The following is an 18,181-nucleotide window of genomic DNA, read 5'->3' as shown; positions in this document are numbered from 1 at the left end:
AGAAGGTGACGGACCTGAATGAAGAAAACCATCAGAGAATAAAAGAGATGTTTAGTAAGTAAGCATATATTTTGGTAGGGCATCAAGAAACAAAGATTTATGACCATGCTCGGTATTTTGTCTTAAACAGTAACAAGGAAAACGATTTTTTCCCTCTTCAACGAGTTTATTGCAATTGACATGCATGGGAGTTTAACTGAAATTGACTGATACAGTGACAAAATGACAATAATTTTATTGCTGTTACCCTTGTAGCTAGGGATTTCATAGATTTTACTACAAACGGAAGAAAACATACGACACCATTCAACTTTCTTCAATTTACTTAAAGTGCAGGCAATGATCATTCTTAGTTACACAAGGTCTAAAACAAAATGCACGAGTCCAAGTACTGCATGACTACCACTTTATTTCCTTCTTTAACATATATGCATTTGACATGTATTCATTTTCCATTTCCTTCACCATAACCTGATCCAGATCCACCTCCTTCACCATGGCCACCTCCGTTTCCTGAACCCTCGCCATAACCTTCACCATGGCCTGAACCAGACCCTCGGCCAGATCCTCCTCCTCGACTGCCTCCTGATCCTGAAGCAGCTCTTGATCCGGCTGATGATCCTGCCGATGAGCCTGCTTCTGAGCCTCCACCACCAGAGCCTGACCTCGAACCAGCTCTTGATCCAGCATATGATCCTGCTGACGAGCCAGCTTCTGAGCCTGCACCACCGGAACCTGATGAACTCGAGCTTGAACTTGAACTTGAACTCGAACTAGAACTAGATCCTGAGCCAGAACCTGCGCCAGCTCCAGCTCCTGAGCCACTCCCACCTCCTAAACCAATCCCTACTCCGGCTCCAATCCCTACCCCTATGGGTAACCCCAAGTCCAAACCCAAGTCCTTTCTCGCTACTCGGCTTTCAGCCACCATAGCGAGAGCTGAAATAAGCAAACAAACAAGAACTAACAATGCCTTCAACTTAGTCATCTTTGATGCTAAATTTGGCTAAAATCACAATTTAGCTTCTAAACAATGTGAATGATACAATTCTCTTGTCTATAGCTACTAATGCTTGGATGTTCTCTGGTGCCAACATTCATAAAAAATTGAGGTATTTATAGTTGTACAAGAAGCAAAGTTGGTGAGAAAAGTTCCAAACTTGCAAAAGAAAAGAAGTGGGGGACAATTGTATTAATTATATTATTCAGAATACTGTTGAAGATGAAGATTTTACGTTGAACGAAAACGAAGCAAAGTTTGTGGACGAGAAAAGCTAACGCATGGAATGCAAAAGCTGTAGGGAGTGTCATGTGCGATGGCCATATTATCATGTTATGGTGCCGACCCACAATTCCACTAACGTAGTGGAGAGTTTTTGATGTATTTGCATGCACTAAATAGTATAATATTTTTAGTTAAGGATGAAAAAATGTGCTATGGAAAGGGACTAAACAATGTAAAAGGCTAATTGTTTGTCAAACTCGTTTCCTTGAGATTGGATGATTATTCCCCCGAAAATAATTTGAAAATTGATGATAAAGTAAGGAACTTCTGAATGGAGGGTGAGGTGTAACAATTCCATTAATTAACAATTGGTATTAGTATCAATAATTGTCCTTCTAATGCCTTTATAGTGCTATAAATGGTGCAGTAAGAGAAGCAATCCGTTGAAAATGATTAGCGCAAAGTCAACCTCTCAGATGGAGGCTTGTCAATTGACATGCTTAATTTGGCTTGTTATATCATGCTATGGGTTGATTTTTCGGAAGTTGATTGATCAATAATCTAGAAGTATTTTGGCACACTTAATAATGGGGATAAAGTGATAAACAAACTCCAATCAGTTCAAGAAGGGGAGGGAAAATGTAGACTTGATTACCTTCATTTATGTTCTTAAATATGTTAAAAACTGTCTGTTCTAGACGAAACAATTCGGGCTTTGTTTTCTAAATTCTACACATAGGCCTTCTTCTCGATTGCTTTAGATTTTATATAATCTGATTATAGAAATTATTTATAGAGATAATCAGAACAAGTAATGCTACTCTTTGAATGATTATAAATTTTAATTTTTTTGGTGATAAAAAAAAACTATAATCAGAATGCAAAATCAATCGAGAGCATCATAAAAATTAATTATCCAATATTAGAATCTATAACCAATTAAAATAATCAACTGAGAGTAAGGCCATAGATTGTCCAACTAGGTAGGGGCTTGCTTTGATATTGGTGTTGCCTGATATTGCAAGTAAAGATAACCATCCAAACCAAGAAGATGTGGGAAGTCACTAAAATCATTACATTAATTAATTAAATTTACACTTTTAAAAGAAAAACAAGGGGCTGCATAATACTCTAATTAACTTCTAAATAGTATGGGGTGAAGTATCAAACGATTCAGAAACTGCTAGAACAGATGACCTGGACACCCAAGAAAAGTGGTACATGTTTATCCCAAATAATTTACCTACGACGAATGCATATGCCAGAGCCTTGGTTTATTTTTTGTTTTTTCGGGTGCGGTTCACCTGTTAAATCTGATTTTTTTTTGGTTTTTTGGTGTCGACTTTTTAATCATTGGAGGATTCCTTACGAAACCTAGTTAATACCTCCAAGTTTTTCCTAGACGTCAGTTCCTGTCATGACTAATACCTGCGCTGGTCTGTTCTGAAGCAAGTGTTCTTCTATGAGAAAATATATCCTTATGTGTGTAGCTCATAGTGATCTCCATCACTCTTTGAATAAACAGGCTCTATTTGGACTAATCGGGTTACCCCCTTTCTTGTCCGAACTCATTAAAATCTCATTAAAATCCCCCATCCAAACACAAGGGAGATTGGGGTCACTACAAGAAATTTGGCCTTTTGTGACAACATTCTCTGTGACAACATAGAAACTTGTCACAATTGAAGACTTTAGTGACAACACTAAAAGTCGTCATGCTTGATCGTGGGTTCACCCGTCAACAGTGACAACAAGGGATAAGTCGTCACAGTATGGATGGCGCGCAACTATGCAGTCTGGCAGGAGATCAACATTGTGACGACTGGAAAAGACGTTGTCACTGTAGGACCAATTTCAGTGACAACTTTTTAATATCGTCACAGTATGGTGATACGTTCTAAATTAGTGACAACAAGTAGTCGTCACTGTACAAAGCGTTTATTCTCATCCCACTTTCACTAATTCTACTATGTCACCCTAATATTTTCAATATGGCCCATATGTTGTAAATAAATTTTATTAATTCTATTATGGCACCCTAACTTTTGCTTTTTGACCCCATATACCACCTTAATTTTTTCAATATGGCCCATGTGTTATAAATAAATTTTATTAATTCTACTATGACACCCTAAATTTTACATTTTAGCCCCATATACCACATTAATTTTTTGATATGGCCCATGTGTTGTAAATAAATTTAATTAATTATGTTATTTCACTGAACTTTTATATTTTAGGCCCATATTTGGTAAACTAATCTCATTAACTCTACCATGACACTAGTGTCTTTTGCAATTTAGCCTCGTATGCGATAAAGAAAGGTTGTATTAATTCTATTATGGCACCCTATGCTTTTACACATTAGGTTATATTCATCATTAGCAAAATGAGGAAGGTATTGTAAAAAAAGATGTTTACCTATTTTTTAATTATTCCAAACTTAACTAATAGCTAGTTATAAATTTAAAAAATATTATGAATTCATTATTTAGTTCTCTTGACAATATATAGGAAATTACTGATTAACATAGTGTGAAAATAATAAGCGGAGAGAATAATAAAATTTAATATGAAATTAAGTAAAAATTTTGACAATTGCATGACTGGAGTTTGTTATGTATTACAATTTACAATAATCAAATTGGATCTATGGTTAATGAATCAGTACTTGTATCAAATAGATTTAGTGTTTCATATATGTATTAGTAAACCATTTTGGTTATTTGATCAACTAAACAGATTGTTTGGTCTTGTCAGACCACACTTCGTGCATAATTGATAACATTATTAAATTGATAACAAAAATATTTGCCTTTAAAGATCTTTTTTTGAATCATAAACATATTTGTAATAAGCCTTTTAGTTTTTGAACATTATTTTTGGTAGAGATCCTAATGTCGAGATGCTTTGATTCAAGTTTTCGACCTTTGCTGAGCTGCTCGGTAAAAATAAATTTTCAAAATTTAGTAAAAAACCTATGTTAATAAAAAAAAGAAAAAAATTCAATAAACATTATTTTGAACATTAATAAAATTTTTAAGAAAATCCTATTCAATAAAATTTTTAGTTTTTGAACATTATTTTGTCATAGAGATCCAAAAAAAATCCTATGTTAGTAAAAAAAATCCAAAAATATTAAAATTTCATATTCTAAAGTTTTAATATTACAAATAAAGTTTTAATACAACTTGTGAGTTAAAAAAGTTCAAAATAATAAACAATCTTAATTACACATAGATGGGAAAAAAAAAAGAGATATTAGAGAAGGCGTTATTTTTATAAAGAAAGGTTCAAATAGTTTGTACAAAAAAGAATGAAAGCGTTACTTTTTGTGCTAAGTTAAAATGGAAGCGGGAAGCTGAAAATTCAAGGTGTAGAGGCGGGGTGAACAAAATGAGATAGAAACGACGTCGTTTTGGCAAGAGTTAAACTAAAACACTCACAACACTTATCATTTCTTCTTTCTCGTTGAAAATTTTCGTACCGCATTTTCTCTCTCTCGTTGAAAGTTTCGGACATTATCATCTTCTCCATTTCTTCTTATGCTTTACTGTCATCTTGCTGAAATTATCCACAAAATCACTTTAAATCACCTTTTTCATCCCTAATTTGAGCTACCCAAAGGATTTGGGCAACTTTAGTGACCTCGCAAATAGCAAAAATCCCTAGATTGGTGCTGCACTTGCTTGCTGGCAAGAACACAGAAAATTGGCCGTGAATTTTGGGGGAAAGCCAGAGTTCGAAGACTGAATCTTAAGGAAAACAAGAGCTAAGGGAGTGAAGGCATAATTTGAGGTATGTAATCTCAATATTTTCCATCTAATTTCGATATTTTTTTGTCAAATGTAGGTCGGATAGACTGAATCTTGAGTTTATGGGTCAAATTTTCCACTTAAATCTTGAGTATTGGTTCAACTTCGCCGACTCAGGTTTTCCTTCTTTTTTTGGTCATAACTTTTTCGTTCAAATTAATTCAGTTGCTGTTCTTCCCTTCCAATTAATCGTTAACTATGTTCTTTCTTTCTTTCTTTCTTTTTTTTTCTTTTCTTTCTTTCTTATAGATTTATTTACTTAGCATTCTACTTTTCCTTTTGTGCAGACGGCGATAGCTGCTTGACTGGCAATGATGCTATGAAAATTTTCGCCATGTCCAATTTGTCTAGGCCTGAACTCAAGCAGGTATATTCTGTTATGTGTCTGGATGGGGAATTATTGTACGCACATAGTAGGTAGGTGATGTGGATGAATAATTTAATATCGATTATGGAAAGGACCTTCTCTCTCTCTCTCTCGGAGGAAAAATGTTAAATGTGCGATTGGTCTACTGCTTAAGAAATATTATTAGTATAGTCGATTTGGAGTTTTTTTTAATTGTTTTGGTTATTGGTTTAGTAAGTGAGTCGAAGTGCTAGATTTATGAAATCTGATGTACCTGTATCTGCGTTTTAATTTTATGCACTCCAAAGTGGAAATTGTCAATGTCAAAGGCAGTTTTGATATATTCATCTACCAGCGGAAAACTCTAATTGCCGTTAGGAGATGAAATTGAATTACTAAGACATTGAAGGATTTTACCTTCGAAATTTTTGTTATCTCTCTTTTGCTGTTTACCTTTATTGCATTGATCATCGTCCTTACCAGGGTTTTAGAGCCATAGCGAGCCATATTTCTTTTCAATTGCTGGACTTATGGATTATCCGTTCTCTAGTTTGTTTGACCATTGTGATTGCTACCACAGTTGGTAATTTGCTCTTGAAACATGTTTGTTAGCGTATTTGAAGTGGCAGAGGAGTTTGAATTGAACTCCAGATATGTTGAATCCACAATTTCTTATGGTAAGTGACCTATTATTTTATGTCTTTATTTTTACCCTTGGCATCAATCTCCAGCTTTTTAGTTGTTTCTATGGTTTTGGTTTGGGCTGTATTATCGGTTTTTATGTCTGGTTGTAGTATTGTCCAAATCTGTTTTGATTTATATTGAATTAGTAATGTCTTTAAGATAAATATGCCTCTTTAACGCTGTTATTCTACTCATCCTTGTACTAATGTCTTTGTAATTTCAAATATAAGTTGTCTTGGGAACATTGTTGGCTGCTTTGGTCCCTGTTCTGGGCTTTAATCCGGTCATGGCATCCGAGCATTTTGCTTCATTTTTGGTTAGTTCCAACTGGCTGGTTTTTCTGCCATTCTTGCTTTCTCATTCGCTATTACTGTAGTCAGGGATTCGCTTTTACTTTTTTTATGCTTCTCAATCTTTTTAAATTTATGCCTTATGTTGCTCTTAATCTCTAATTTTACTTTTCCATTCTTGGGCATGTACAGGTGTTTATTATTATTCATGTTGTAGCTCTTGTTTACTATATTAAAGGGATTCTGTCACTAAGAATGTTAAAAGTGGCTGTTACGCTTGTGTTTTCAGTTGGCCTATAAGTGCCTTTACTTGTAGTTTGTAAAGAAATTTGCTTGCTGTTATATTGTGTAAGTAGTAGCTAAGAGTTTCATAAAAATTTTTTGGTTGACTTAATTACTTGTCATTCAAATTTCAGGGTAATTTGCTGTGCCATGGTGACTGTACTTATAGCATTAGTAGCCTCCAGCCCAACTAAGGGTTGGAGTGGGCGTAGTCTAAGTCTGCTTGATCCGTGAGTCTCTTCTGTCTGTCGAATTCTAGTTGCGAGTTCATGATTTGCTTGGAATCTATCTAAGTAGTTTCAAGGCAAAAGAAGTAACCAAACTTGAAATTTGATGCTTTAACTTTATACATATAGTTCTCTCTAGTGGAGTGGCTACTCATATCCAATCTATCTTGTTTGCAATTGCAGGCATGCTTTTTGCCACTTTCTGATGCAAGCTCCTTTAGCATCCTTTACATAGTTACATTAGTATATTTTTCAGGTGTCATGGTGAGATTAATTTGAAATATGTAAGCTTAATACTATTCTCTCTTGGCTTCCACTATGTTGAGCAACGTTCTCTTTTGCTGTTACAGGTGCCACTAATGCTTGTACTTGGTCCAGCAGTATGCAAAATGCCTGGAATTTCTCTTTCAGGAGCTTTTGATGTTCTTACTCATTCGCTCAAATTTCAGTTGCCTAGTACATCAGAAATTTTTACATCTGATTAGAGAAGGTCTTTGGTTTTACTTGTTGAAGCATCTGTCATTGCTATATTTTTACTAGTTTTGTTGGTTGCGTTCTATGTGGTATGTATGCTTAATTTGGTCTAGTAAAAGAGGAATTCTTTTATCTTTTTGTTTGTTACTAGTTTGCTGCTCATGACTGAGAAAAACCCAATTGTAGCTGTTATGACTGTGGTAGCATTTTTTCCCATAATAAAAAGGTCTTGTCAATGTAATATTTAGACCTTTCTTTTAGTCGTGCCATTCTGAATTACACATTTTTTGCAAATTTAACTCCAAATACTATAATATAACCTGTGAGTGCTTTCTGAAAAGTTCGCAAAAAGATTGAGATGAAAGCAACACTTAAAAGTTTGGTTGTACTTTTTGGTCCTTATGCTGGATTTCCATGTTGTTCTTTGGCTTCCTGGTTGAGCTCTTCACTATTTACAGATGATTTTTCATGTAGGTTCATTGTGTCTGGGCAGCAGCAGAAGCATGTTCAATACCCTTCATAGTGCTAACAAGTCAATCTCATGATGGCCTTCGCATTTTTTATGACTTCAAAGAGGCCTATGCATGGTTGAGCCATAACACAGATGTAGATCATAAAGTGAGTTGTCATTCTTTCCACAATATAAATCTTTGCAAATTTTAGTAATTTTTGTTGCACCTAGTGTATAGAATCCACACAAACCAAAGCCATGAATAGAAATTCAAATGGAAATATGAACCAGTGCCACAAGGCAAGCTGGATGAAGTTAGCTATTGGAAGAAAGAGAAGACCTTCTGTACATAAGGCTGAAATCTGCAATTGGCAATGCTGTTATATTGCATCTCTGTTTTCCTCTTGAAGTATAAGCCTTTGAATAAGGAAGGGTTTTGATGTATGCTTGGTGAATTGAAACTAGTATCTTAGTGAGACCTTAAGCACTTGAGGATGATTTATTGGAAAAACAATTGGTCAAGTTAAATGGAGTTCCTGGAAATAGTTGATAGTATTGGATTCTTTTCTACAAAACAGAGTGTTAGCTTGTATTGAGTGCACTAACAAAGCACATGCGCATTCTTATTATTCAGGTTATTATTGAGTGCACTAACATAGCTTGACTGATTTTTTTTTACTTAAGTTCACAGTAGTTGGATATGCTGAAACTCTAAAGAAAAGTTTATTTTCAATGCAGTCTAACTTCATATTTTGATCGTGAGAAGACTGATGCTCGTGCTGCAAGAGATGCTCAAAATCTGACCACAGCTGTGTAGTCTATGCTTTAGTGGCAAAATCTAGTATTCTATCTTTTGGGAAGGATATGTATTGGCCATTAGAACTTACAACTGATTATGTGGGATTACTATATTCCCAACATTTGTGGTTCACTTCTGTTTTGACTAATTTGGAGATGTGTTATGGCCAAATATATGAATTTGTGGCATATATTCTATGTTGGTTTTGCCTTTTGTCATATTGAATGTTTTGTTATATTTGTTGAAAATGGCATGGCAATACTATATTTGTATCGGTTAATTTCAACTCCTTTAGAAAAAATTCAGTGACAACCTCCCCAAAAGATGTCACTCTTAGCCAAATTTAATTTTTTTGGCTATAACTATCAGAACGAGAGCCATGGCAATGTTATATTTGGAATGAACAATTGCAGCTGTTGGAGACAAATTTGTAAGTGACGACCATTCTTGTCACAGAATACTAGGAGTGAGAGTGACAAGTTCAAGTCGTCACTGTGCAGGTCCACATTTGTGACGACTTTTGCTATCTTTTATGACAAAAAAATTTTTGCAACAGTGACAAGAAATGTCGTCACAGAAAACTATTCATTAGTGACGACTTATTCTTCGTCATTAAATATTAATATTTAGTGACGACTTTATATAGGTTGTCACAGGTACCTATTTGTGACATAGAATTAGTGACAACGATGTGACAATGGGAAAAGTCGTCACTATATTCATATAATGACGACTTTTGGATTTTTAGTGATGACTTTGTATTGTCACAAAAGGCCAAATTTCTTGTAGTGGGTTATTAGAGGAACACAAACTATTCCATAATTGGATTCTTTCCTGAAACTGTGGGCTAGCATAAATTCCACAAAGAATCCAAGGGGGTGAATAGGGGGTTACCTGGACTGAAGCGTGGATGACCTGCGAAAGGTTTGAGATAGGATCTACGCGAACTTCTGCCTTGTTCCACAGTAGCCACATTCCACCTTTGAACCCGGAAGAGTCGACCACTGAGAAATTGTCAAACGGGAGTTGACTGCAAATATGGCGTGCTCTGTCTCCGTGGAGTTTAGTTTCTACTAGAATAGCAATTGCGGGATTATGGAGCTGGACAAGTTGAAGAAAGTGATTTTTGAAATTCGGGTGTCCCGCACCCCTGACATTCCAGAAAAGGATCTTCATAGAGTCAGGAAATGGGTTGGGCATCATCGGCTCTGGTGGGCTCTGAGGCCTCACTTGGGAGCTGGGATTTCCGTCGTAGATATTGACGGGAAAGTGAAACTCTCGACTGAATCTTGGGCGTAGTGTTAAGGAGTGGTCTCTGGAGTCTACGCCTAGCAGTTCGATGGCCGTCATGAATATTTTTACGGCTAACATTTCTTTTATCGGCGTGATAATTGTGACAGAGCTTTGAGAGTCTCTGGCAGTGACTGAAAGTGGGGATATGGAGAGTACTTCTTGCCGGACGTACAGTTGTGGCATTGTTTCGTATTCTGGAGCGAGGTTTGAGCCCGTGGGTTCCTGGGCATCTCTCCTCTGAGCAGTCTCCTGAGCTGTCGCTGGGCGATTCTGAGTCCTCCTCCATGATGGGTTCCATCGATAGTGGCGGTTTGAGTGTCTCCTTGGTTCCGGGTAGTCCCTTTGTGGCTGAGTCTGGGGCTGATGTGGCCGGTTGTGTGGGCGGTTTGGCCTTTGGTGGTGTTGTTCGTATGGAGGTCTCCCTGCTCTGATTCCCCTCACCTCCCTGTTCCTTGATGTTAGATGGTCTTCTGGGTCCAGGTCTGTGATAAAAGCTATCCTGGTTTGAGTTGCCCAAATTTGTATTCTTCCCAAACTGTGTTGGTCCTGGATTTGGCGGATCTCTTCCAAGGAGAGATGTGAGTTCGCGACTAGGAGTGGGTCTACCACTCTGTGGGAGCATATCAGAACCCACTCCTCCTCCCTGAACATGTGGTTGAGATGCGGTGCTTGGGGGTGTTCTTCCAATCTGTGTGGGGGGTAGTGGTTCCAAACTTGGTGGGTTTGGTAAGAGGGGTGAGAGTTTCTCAGGTTGGTTCTCGTCCTCCGGGACATTGCTGAGGCTTGTTGGTGGTTCATACTGAGCTGGGGAGGTTTTGGTGAGAGTATCGTAGGGTTTTTCTGAGGTTGAGGTGGATGAAAGAACTTCTCCGGTTTTGGATATGTAGCTGATGGCGTGGGGGCTAAGCCTGTCTTCCGAAGGGAGGTAATCGAAGCTGGCTTTCGACAGGTCATTTTTGGAAGCAGGAGGTGGAGGAGGTTGGAAAGTGCACTTCCCATTTGCAGGCAAAATTTCTCCCAACTGTTTGCTAGGAAGTTTCAATGTAGGAGAAGGAGCACTAGGCAGGAAATTTTGGGACTGATGTTCGGTGGCAGGTCTGGGAGGCTCAGCAATTTTGGCGCCGTTGGAAAGCACAGAGTCAACATCAGAAAGCAAGTCAAAATTATTTCTAATAGGGATATCTGTGGTACCGAATATAGGGACCCGGTTAGAGGTTTGGGTTTTGGGTTGACCAACACCTGGGCCATGAGGCCTTATGGGTCGGGAAGGCCTGGACTTAACGTTTGAAATTGAAAAATGCTGACCGTTGGGTTTACGAAGGAGAGGTCGCTTTCCTGACATAGAAAACGATTTGCCGGCGAACGCCTGAACACGTCTCCATGTCCCTCCTCCCGGCTGTGCTTCCGTTTGTTCATCGGAGGTGGGCTTAGGGCAGTAAGCTTGGTCGTGACCCAACATACCACAACTAGGACAGAAGGACAGAGCTTCTACGATCAGTAACTGATGGTGTCCATCTAGTTGGATTGAGGTAGGCAGAGGGCGAGTAATGTCTAGCTCGATGCACATCCTGGCGAATCTTCCACGTTCTGTATTGGCCGTCCTTGCATCAATTCTAATGAGCTTCCCGATTTTATTTCCAATGAGAGAGAGTGCTTCTTGATCATAAAATTCTAGGGGGAGTCCTGGTAGTCTGATCCAGACAGTTGTTGTGGATGCTTTCGCATCGAAAGCATTAAAAAATGGGCACCAGTTGCGAATGGAAATAAGAGATTTATTGATAAACCACGGGCCGCCCGTTAAGATTCTAAGATGATCTTCCGGGTTTTTAAATCTAACTGCGAAGAAATCCCTACCCAGATCTAGGATTGCTATTTCGCCACTAGATTTCCAGATATGACGAATTTTTTGGTCGAAGTATCTAAAACCCGTGCTTCTCCCCAGAGGTTTAGCAATCAGAGTGAATTTCCAAGGTTCTCTGAGTCTATCTGTGAGTTTGGGGGGGAAATCTATGGTAAGGGACCCGGTTTGGGTATGGGTTTCAGAAAAGTTTATAGGGGACGCTAGTTCAGTTTGGGTGAGGTCTAGTTGAATGATTGAAGAGGTTTTATCAGATATGAGGCAGTCCTTGTAGGAGCGTTTTGGGGACTTTGGGGCATGGAGGATGGAAGTGGAATTATGAATTTCAGGCGAAACAGAGTGTGAGGGAAGTTGAAGTTGTGTCTGGGAGATACTATGGTTTACAGGTGTGGTTGTTGAACTTACATGAATATCAGTTTGGGGAGAAATGGCAGGGTCTGGTATTGGAGGCTCTACTGGGTGTTTGGCCGTTGTCATCGCTTGCTACTCCGGTGGGTGAAATCTACTGTGAGGATCGTGGATGGATGGATGGGGTTTCATGGATGTATCGGATTTTCCAGTGATTCCTTGGCGGCGGCGCCATGACCACCGTGATCGTGGAGGGATCCCTCTTTAGTGGAGAAATCTGTGATGCTGCCAGAATCCTATTAAGCCTGGTGTGTGTGTGTCTACATCTACACACACACACACAACATGTTAGACTTAGGGTTCAATGGGCCTCGTTACACCTGGCGGTGTTTTAGAAGGGATCTAGGCCATATTTACGAACGGCTGGATCGCGCCTTTTGTAACCCTGAATGGATTAACCTTTTTCCTGAGGCACAAATACACCACCTTGCAAGAATTCATTCAGATCATTGTCCAATTCTTCTCGACCTCCAACCGGCTATTAGTAATTCCTTAAACAGACCTTTTAGACTGGAGAAATTTTGGATGTCTCACCCAGAATTCCCACAACTCCTTCATCAATCTTGGTCTGGGCCCCCCTCTGTTATCTCCAATTCTATCGAAAACCTCACTTCTAACATCCTTTCCTGGAGTAAAAAGACCTTTGGGAATATTTTCTTTAAGAAAAAGAGGATCCTAGCCAGACTCCAAGGTGCTCAAAAAGCGATGCAATCTCACCATTCTATATTCCTAGAGTCTTTAGAAAAACAGTTGCTTTTTGAGTATGAGGAAATCCTTCATCAGGAAAAATCCCTCTGGATTATGAAATCTAGATTGGACTATGCTATATCAGATGACCTCAATACCAAATTTCTACAAACTTCTACCCTCTGTAGAAGGAAACGGAATAAAATTGTTTCCTTGAGAGATAATGAAGGTAAATGGCTGACCAATAGTGATGTTGTTAAAAACCATATCCTTGATTTCTTCTCTTCCCTATTTACTTCTCACCACTCTCAGTCATCCTTTTACCCACAGAATTTCCCTTTTCAGAAATCTTATCTGGAGGAAGAAACCAAAATATCCCTAGTCACCCTCCCAACCATCCTAGAAATTAAAAAGGCTGTTTTTGATTTGAAACCTCTCAAATGTCCTGGGCCGGATGGCTATCACCCTATTTTCTACCAGAAATTTTGGAATTTCCTTGCTCCTTCAATCACCCAATTCATACATGATGCTTACAATCAAAAGCCCCTTCCAGTCGGGATTAACGATACTTTAATTTGCTTGATTCCCAAACTTGACAACCCGGATATCATTCAGCAGTTTAGACCCATAGGACTCTGCAATACCACTTATAAAATACTAGCCAAGACCATTGTTAATAAACTTAGACCAATCCTTTCAACCATCATCTCCCCTCTCCAATCCAGCTTCATCTCGGGTAGAAGTGGAACAGATAACATCATGCTTGTCCAAGAAGCCATTCACAGGCTTAAAAATAAAAAGGGCAAATATGGGTTGTGTGCCATCAAGCTTGATCTTCATAAGGCGTATGATAGTCTTGAATGGTCTTTTATTCATCAAGCCCCCACTTTCTTTGATTTTCCCCCATCCCTCATCAACCTCATTCTTCATTGCATTACATCTACCAATTTGGCCATACTCATAAATGGATCCCCAACAAACTTTTTTTCCCCTTCTAGAGGCATTCGACAAGGAGACCCTTTATCCCCATACATCTTCATTATTTGCATGGAGTACCTGTCAATGGCTATCACCAAAGAAGTGGATGGTAACAACTGGACCCCTCTCAAGTTTGGGAGATCTAGACATTGTCTGTCACATTGTCTGTTTGCAGATGACATCATCCTCTTCTCAAGGACAGATGATACCTCTATAACCACTATCCAAAATATTCTGAACATTTTTGGGGACCTCTCTGGCCTCCGTATCAACCACTCCAAGTCAAGGATTCTATTTTCCCCAAACACCCTTGAATTCACTAAAAACTCTATCACCAGGACTCTAAACATTCAGGGTACCCGAGACCTAGGAAAATACCTTGGCTTTCCACTTAGTGTGAAGAAAGCATCAGCCAAAACCTTCCACTTCCTTTTGGAAAAAATTCAATCCAAACTCCAAGGCTGGAAAGCAAACCTGTTGTCCTTTGCTGGGAGAAAGACAATTATCCAACAATGCATATCTTCCATCCCTACCTATTTCTTCCAAGCAGCACATATCCCAAAAAAAATCTGTGATGCCATCGATAGAGAACAGAAAAATTTCCTCTGGGGCTCCACAGAGGGGAAGAAAAAACTCCACTTGATTAAGTGGGAAACTGTTACCCTCCCCAAAAAGGAGGGTGGTTTGGGATTGAGACAATCAGCCCTTTTGAACAAAGCTAACTTGGCCAAACTCAATTGGCAGATGATGAAAAACACACATCGTCCTTGGGTTCAAATTCTTTCAGATCTCTACTTACATAGAAACCAACCTTTGAAAGAATCCCCTCTTAGCTTCTGCAAATCTAGAGGTTCCATAAATCTCAGGAATATCATACACGGTAACAACATCTTCAACCAAGGGTTGGGTTGGAACATAGGAGATGGTAAAACAATTAAAGTGTGGTCTGGAAAATGGTTCTCAGCAAGCACCCTCAGATCCTTAATTGAAGGACCACTCCTACCAGAGGAAGATCAACTACTCCTATCAGATCTTTTTGACAGCAATGGTAATTGGAATTTCAATAATATTTCCTTCCATCTACCCCCTTCCATTACCGACCTGCTAAAAGCTATTCCTAGACCTCACCATTCTAAACAAGCAGACAACCTTATATGGAGGAATTCTCCTGATGGTGAGTTCAGTCTAAAATCTGCATATGAGATCACTAGTTTGCTATATATTCAGGCCAAACCCAATGTCCAAACACCCCATCCTCCAAGCCAGTCTTTCACTTGGATTTGGACTACTCACACATCCCATCGAACCAAATTATTCCTCTGGTTAGCTTCTCAAGACAAACTAGCAACAAGATACCTCCTTCATAAGAGAAACATCCTCCCTGATAATATCTGCCCTTTCTGCCCAGGACTGATAGAGGATACTAATCATGTCTTGCGCAAATGTGTCCACGCCCAAGCTGTTTGGATGGAGCTCAATCCCAACTACTATCTATCCACTCTACACATTCCTTTTCACATCTGGATTAGGGAAGGTTGTAAACTTTCCACACCCTCCCCTTTCTACAATATTCCTTGGGGCACACTCTTTGCCTTTACTTGCTCCACCATTTGGAAATCCAGGAATAAAAAGATTTTCGAGCCCAACAGAACACAACCTCCTCCAACCAAAACCAGCATCAAGTTGGCCACTGAGTTCTACTCCCTTGGCCCAAATTCTGGCCACCCCCCTCGCAGAAAATCCCATATTCTTATCAGATGGATTCCTCCAATCCTCCATTGGTTCAAGCTCAATTCAGACGGCTCAGCCTTAGGAAACCCAGGTCCAGCGGGAGCTGGAGGTGTTATCAGAGACGCCTCCGGATGTTGGATTAAAGGATACTGCAGAAACTTAGGTTCTACAAACAGCATGCTGGCGGAATGTTGGGGTATCCGAGATGGACTAGAAATAGCCCTTTCCTTAAAAATTTCTCAACTTGAAGTTGAAGTTGACTGCGAAGCTATTATTACTTTGTTAACAGCTGTTGCCAATCCTAATCACCTTTTGAACTCTATCATTTCGGATTGCAGATCCCTCCTTTCGCAGCTGCGGCATGTTAAAATATCCCACATTTACCGGGAGGCAAATAGATGCGCGGACGCACTCGCAAGAATGGGAGGCAGATTACAATCCAACTTTGTAACTTTTGCTAATTGTCCTCAAGAACTCGCTTTTGTCTATGATGAGGACTTGAAAGGGATCTGTTTTCCCCGCACTATCTCCTTTGCTTTGTAATAGATAGGGCAAAACTCTGTTGTTTATTAATATTTAATCCCTATTTTCACCAAAAAAAAATAGTGATCTCCATCATTATAAAGATCACGATGGGAGAATATGCCAAGAGCACTAGGTTTAAGCACATTTATGATTTATCTTTAAGGTCTCCTGGTACTGAAAAGACAACAACATAAATTCAGGAGCCGAATTTGTTCTGTTTCTTATTGGGATTCTCCTGTATCCTCCCCTTGTCCCTGGTACCTAAGTGATACATTTTCCCAGATTGGCCAAGTATCTTGTTTTTGTCTTCCGAAGTCTCGTTTTCACGACTGTCCTGTAAATAGCAGTACGAAGTTAGGGAAAAATTGAACAAATTATAACTAGCTTCCACCTCTTTTCTTCCATGCTTTATTTCTCATATAGTTTAATTTCATCATTTTTTTATTTGATGATTATTTTGAGATCTGATCAACTGGTATTACGCCTAATTAAACAGGTGTATATTAGAACCTCATTGAACAATAAACCAACAGAAACTCACGTTGTACGAGATGAGGTAACATAAACTTGGAGGAAAAAAAAAAAGCAGCTGTTAAACAATCCATAACTAATGATTACAACTGAAGTAAGAGTTCAAGACACACACATCTACTTTTACAATAGGTGGTAGATAAGCGGTTGTGCTACTCATAATTTATTTAGATGCAAGACGATAATTATTTGCTGCAAATTTTACTGTTACTAGTAGGCTTTGCATGAGAATCTTTACTCTCTGCCACTTCCACTTCAATAATCTTGAACAAGGCTAGAGTCTTTAATTATGCCCAGCACCAGATCCTGAACCACGACCACGTCCTTGCCCCGATGCAGATCCAGCTCTAGATCCTGCGTATGAACCAGCCTCGGAGCCTGCACTTGATCCAGACCCGGACCCAGCTCTAGATCCTGCATATGAACCCGCCTCTGATCCTGCACTTGATCCAGACCCCGACCCTGAAGAAGAAGCTGATGAACTTGATGATGAGCTCGAGCTAGAATGGGAACCTGAACCAGAACCAGATCCTGAACCAGCCCCGGAACCCGCACCACTACCTCCTCCTATGCCCAACCCTATTCCTGCTCCGACTCCAACTCCTATACCACCACCAAGATCCACTCCCAAGTCTTTCCTCGCCACCCTGCACTCAGATATAAGAGCAGAACATGCAAGAAGAAATGCAACTAATGCTAAGGACTTGATTGGTGCCATTTCTCACAACCAAAGTCTATAGCTAATCAAGATCGTCTAATTTTATGTCTGGTGGCTAGAAAATGATAGACAAAGTCGGTCAAGGGTGATGCGGTTGTAACTTACAAGGTGCTGGTAGAATCCTCCGAGTAGAATAAGGTTTAGTTTCTACATGTCTAATTGCATGCAATTTCAGCTATTTATAGCTGTTGGTGAGCTAACTACAAAGTTGGTGCATTTTACAATGAATGATGAAACCTTAGTACGTGTAAACTAAGCAGTGAAGCACAAAGGAAACATTTGGTGATTTTTCGAATGGAGGAGCTGACTTGTTACTCAAGAATGGCATTGCAGCATTTTGTGTGGCTAATATAATCAGTTGAAACACCAGCGATTTTGCTTATTTCGACAGGCGTCCACTCCTTGCCGGCCCTAATTCTTCGCACTAAGTAAGTGGGATTGGAAAATGGATGTCTAATTGCTGAACAGCTTGTAGTTTCAAATGTCTCCGTTAGATTATTATTATTATTATTTTAGAGATGGTACACTTGGATGCATCATGAATTAACTCCTCCTTCCCATGAACTAAGTGAATCCATGAAATGCCATTTAACATGTCACTTAGGTGTGAGAGCTTTAAGCCTATCTTTAACCCTCTACTTTAATTTGTTTGGATCCTTGTTTTTGGAGCTGTTTTTGAAAAACTGTTTTTCACATCCCAAATGCTACAGTAAATGTGTATTTCTAAAACAACTCCAAAAACACCATATCCAAACATTATATCAAAAACAACTACATATGTATATTTCAATTATGTATATTATATATATATATATATATATATTATATTAATATAAATTGAAATATACAAAGTGAAAAT

The 18,181-nt window shown here is 39.0% G+C and overlaps 3 protein-coding genes across 7 annotated transcripts; 1 reads left to right on the top strand and 2 right to left on the bottom strand.

The window, feature by feature from the left end:
- Positions 1-215: 215 nt before the first annotated feature.
- Positions 216-1,103, bottom strand: LOC113694779 (uncharacterized). Its single transcript, XM_027213644.2, has one exon. It carries the CDS (start codon positions 986-988, stop codon positions 446-448), a length of 543 nt encoding a protein of 180 aa, XP_027069445.1. The 5' UTR covers positions 989-1,103; the 3' UTR covers positions 216-445.
- A 3,570-nt stretch (positions 1,104-4,673) lies between these two features.
- Positions 4,674-8,811, top strand: LOC113697369 (uncharacterized). Of its 5 annotated transcripts, none has more exons than XM_072055264.1 (8): positions 4,674-5,157; positions 5,328-5,457; positions 5,999-6,063; positions 6,301-6,386; positions 7,053-7,133; positions 7,220-7,359; positions 7,802-7,961; positions 8,533-8,811. In XM_072055264.1, the coding sequence occupies exons 1-6, from the start codon at positions 5,103-5,105 to the stop codon at positions 7,352-7,354; spliced, it is 552 nt and encodes a 183-aa protein (XP_071911365.1). In that variant the 5' UTR covers positions 4,674-5,102; the 3' UTR covers positions 7,355-7,359; positions 7,802-7,961; positions 8,533-8,811. The 5 variants fall into 5 exon arrangements, 4 of the variants coding, with proteins under 4 accessions (XP_071911365.1, XP_027072765.1, XP_027072764.1 ...); XM_027216964.2 differs by having other exon boundaries at positions 4,677-5,023; positions 7,818-7,961; XM_027216963.2 differs by having other exon boundaries at positions 4,677-5,157; positions 7,818-7,961.
- A 7,860-nt stretch (positions 8,812-16,671) lies between these two features.
- Positions 16,672-17,479, bottom strand: LOC113696362 (uncharacterized). The gene has a single exon (XM_027215788.2). The coding sequence runs from the start codon at positions 17,320-17,322 to the stop codon at positions 16,888-16,890; it is 435 nt and encodes a 144-aa protein (XP_027071589.1). The 5' UTR covers positions 17,323-17,479; the 3' UTR covers positions 16,672-16,887.
- Positions 17,480-18,181: the final 702 nt, after the last annotated feature.

Source organism: Coffea arabica, chromosome 6e (assembly GCF_036785885.1).
Source record: "Coffea arabica cultivar ET-39 chromosome 6e, Coffea Arabica ET-39 HiFi, whole genome shotgun sequence".
Classification (NCBI taxonomy): domain Eukaryota; kingdom Viridiplantae; phylum Streptophyta; class Magnoliopsida; order Gentianales; family Rubiaceae; genus Coffea; species Coffea arabica.
This window is presented reverse-complemented; position numbering and strand designations above follow the sequence as displayed.

What these genes read in the sequence shown, in the direction of transcription:
- LOC113694779 (XM_027213644.2), bottom strand. Translation starts at nt 988, where the DNA reads ATGACTAAGTTGAAGGCATTGTTAGTTCTTGTTTGTTTGCTTATTTCA.
- LOC113697369 (XM_072055264.1), top strand. Translation starts at nt 5,103, where the DNA reads ATGGGTCAAATTTTCCACTTAAATCTTGAGTATTGGTTCAACTTCGCC. An exon ending in TTATTGTACGCACATAGTAG is followed by an intron (nt 5,458 to 5,998) that starts GTAGGTGATGTG and finishes CATGTTTGTTAG; the next exon opens with CGTATTTGAAGTGGCAGAGG. An exon ending in TATATTTTTCAGGTGTCATG is followed by an intron (nt 7,134 to 7,219) that starts GTGAGATTAATT and finishes TTGCTGTTACAG; the next exon opens with GTGCCACTAATGCTTGTACT.
- LOC113696362 (XM_027215788.2), bottom strand. Translation starts at nt 17,322, where the DNA reads ATGGCACCAATCAAGTCCTTAGCATTAGTTGCATTTCTTCTTGCATGT.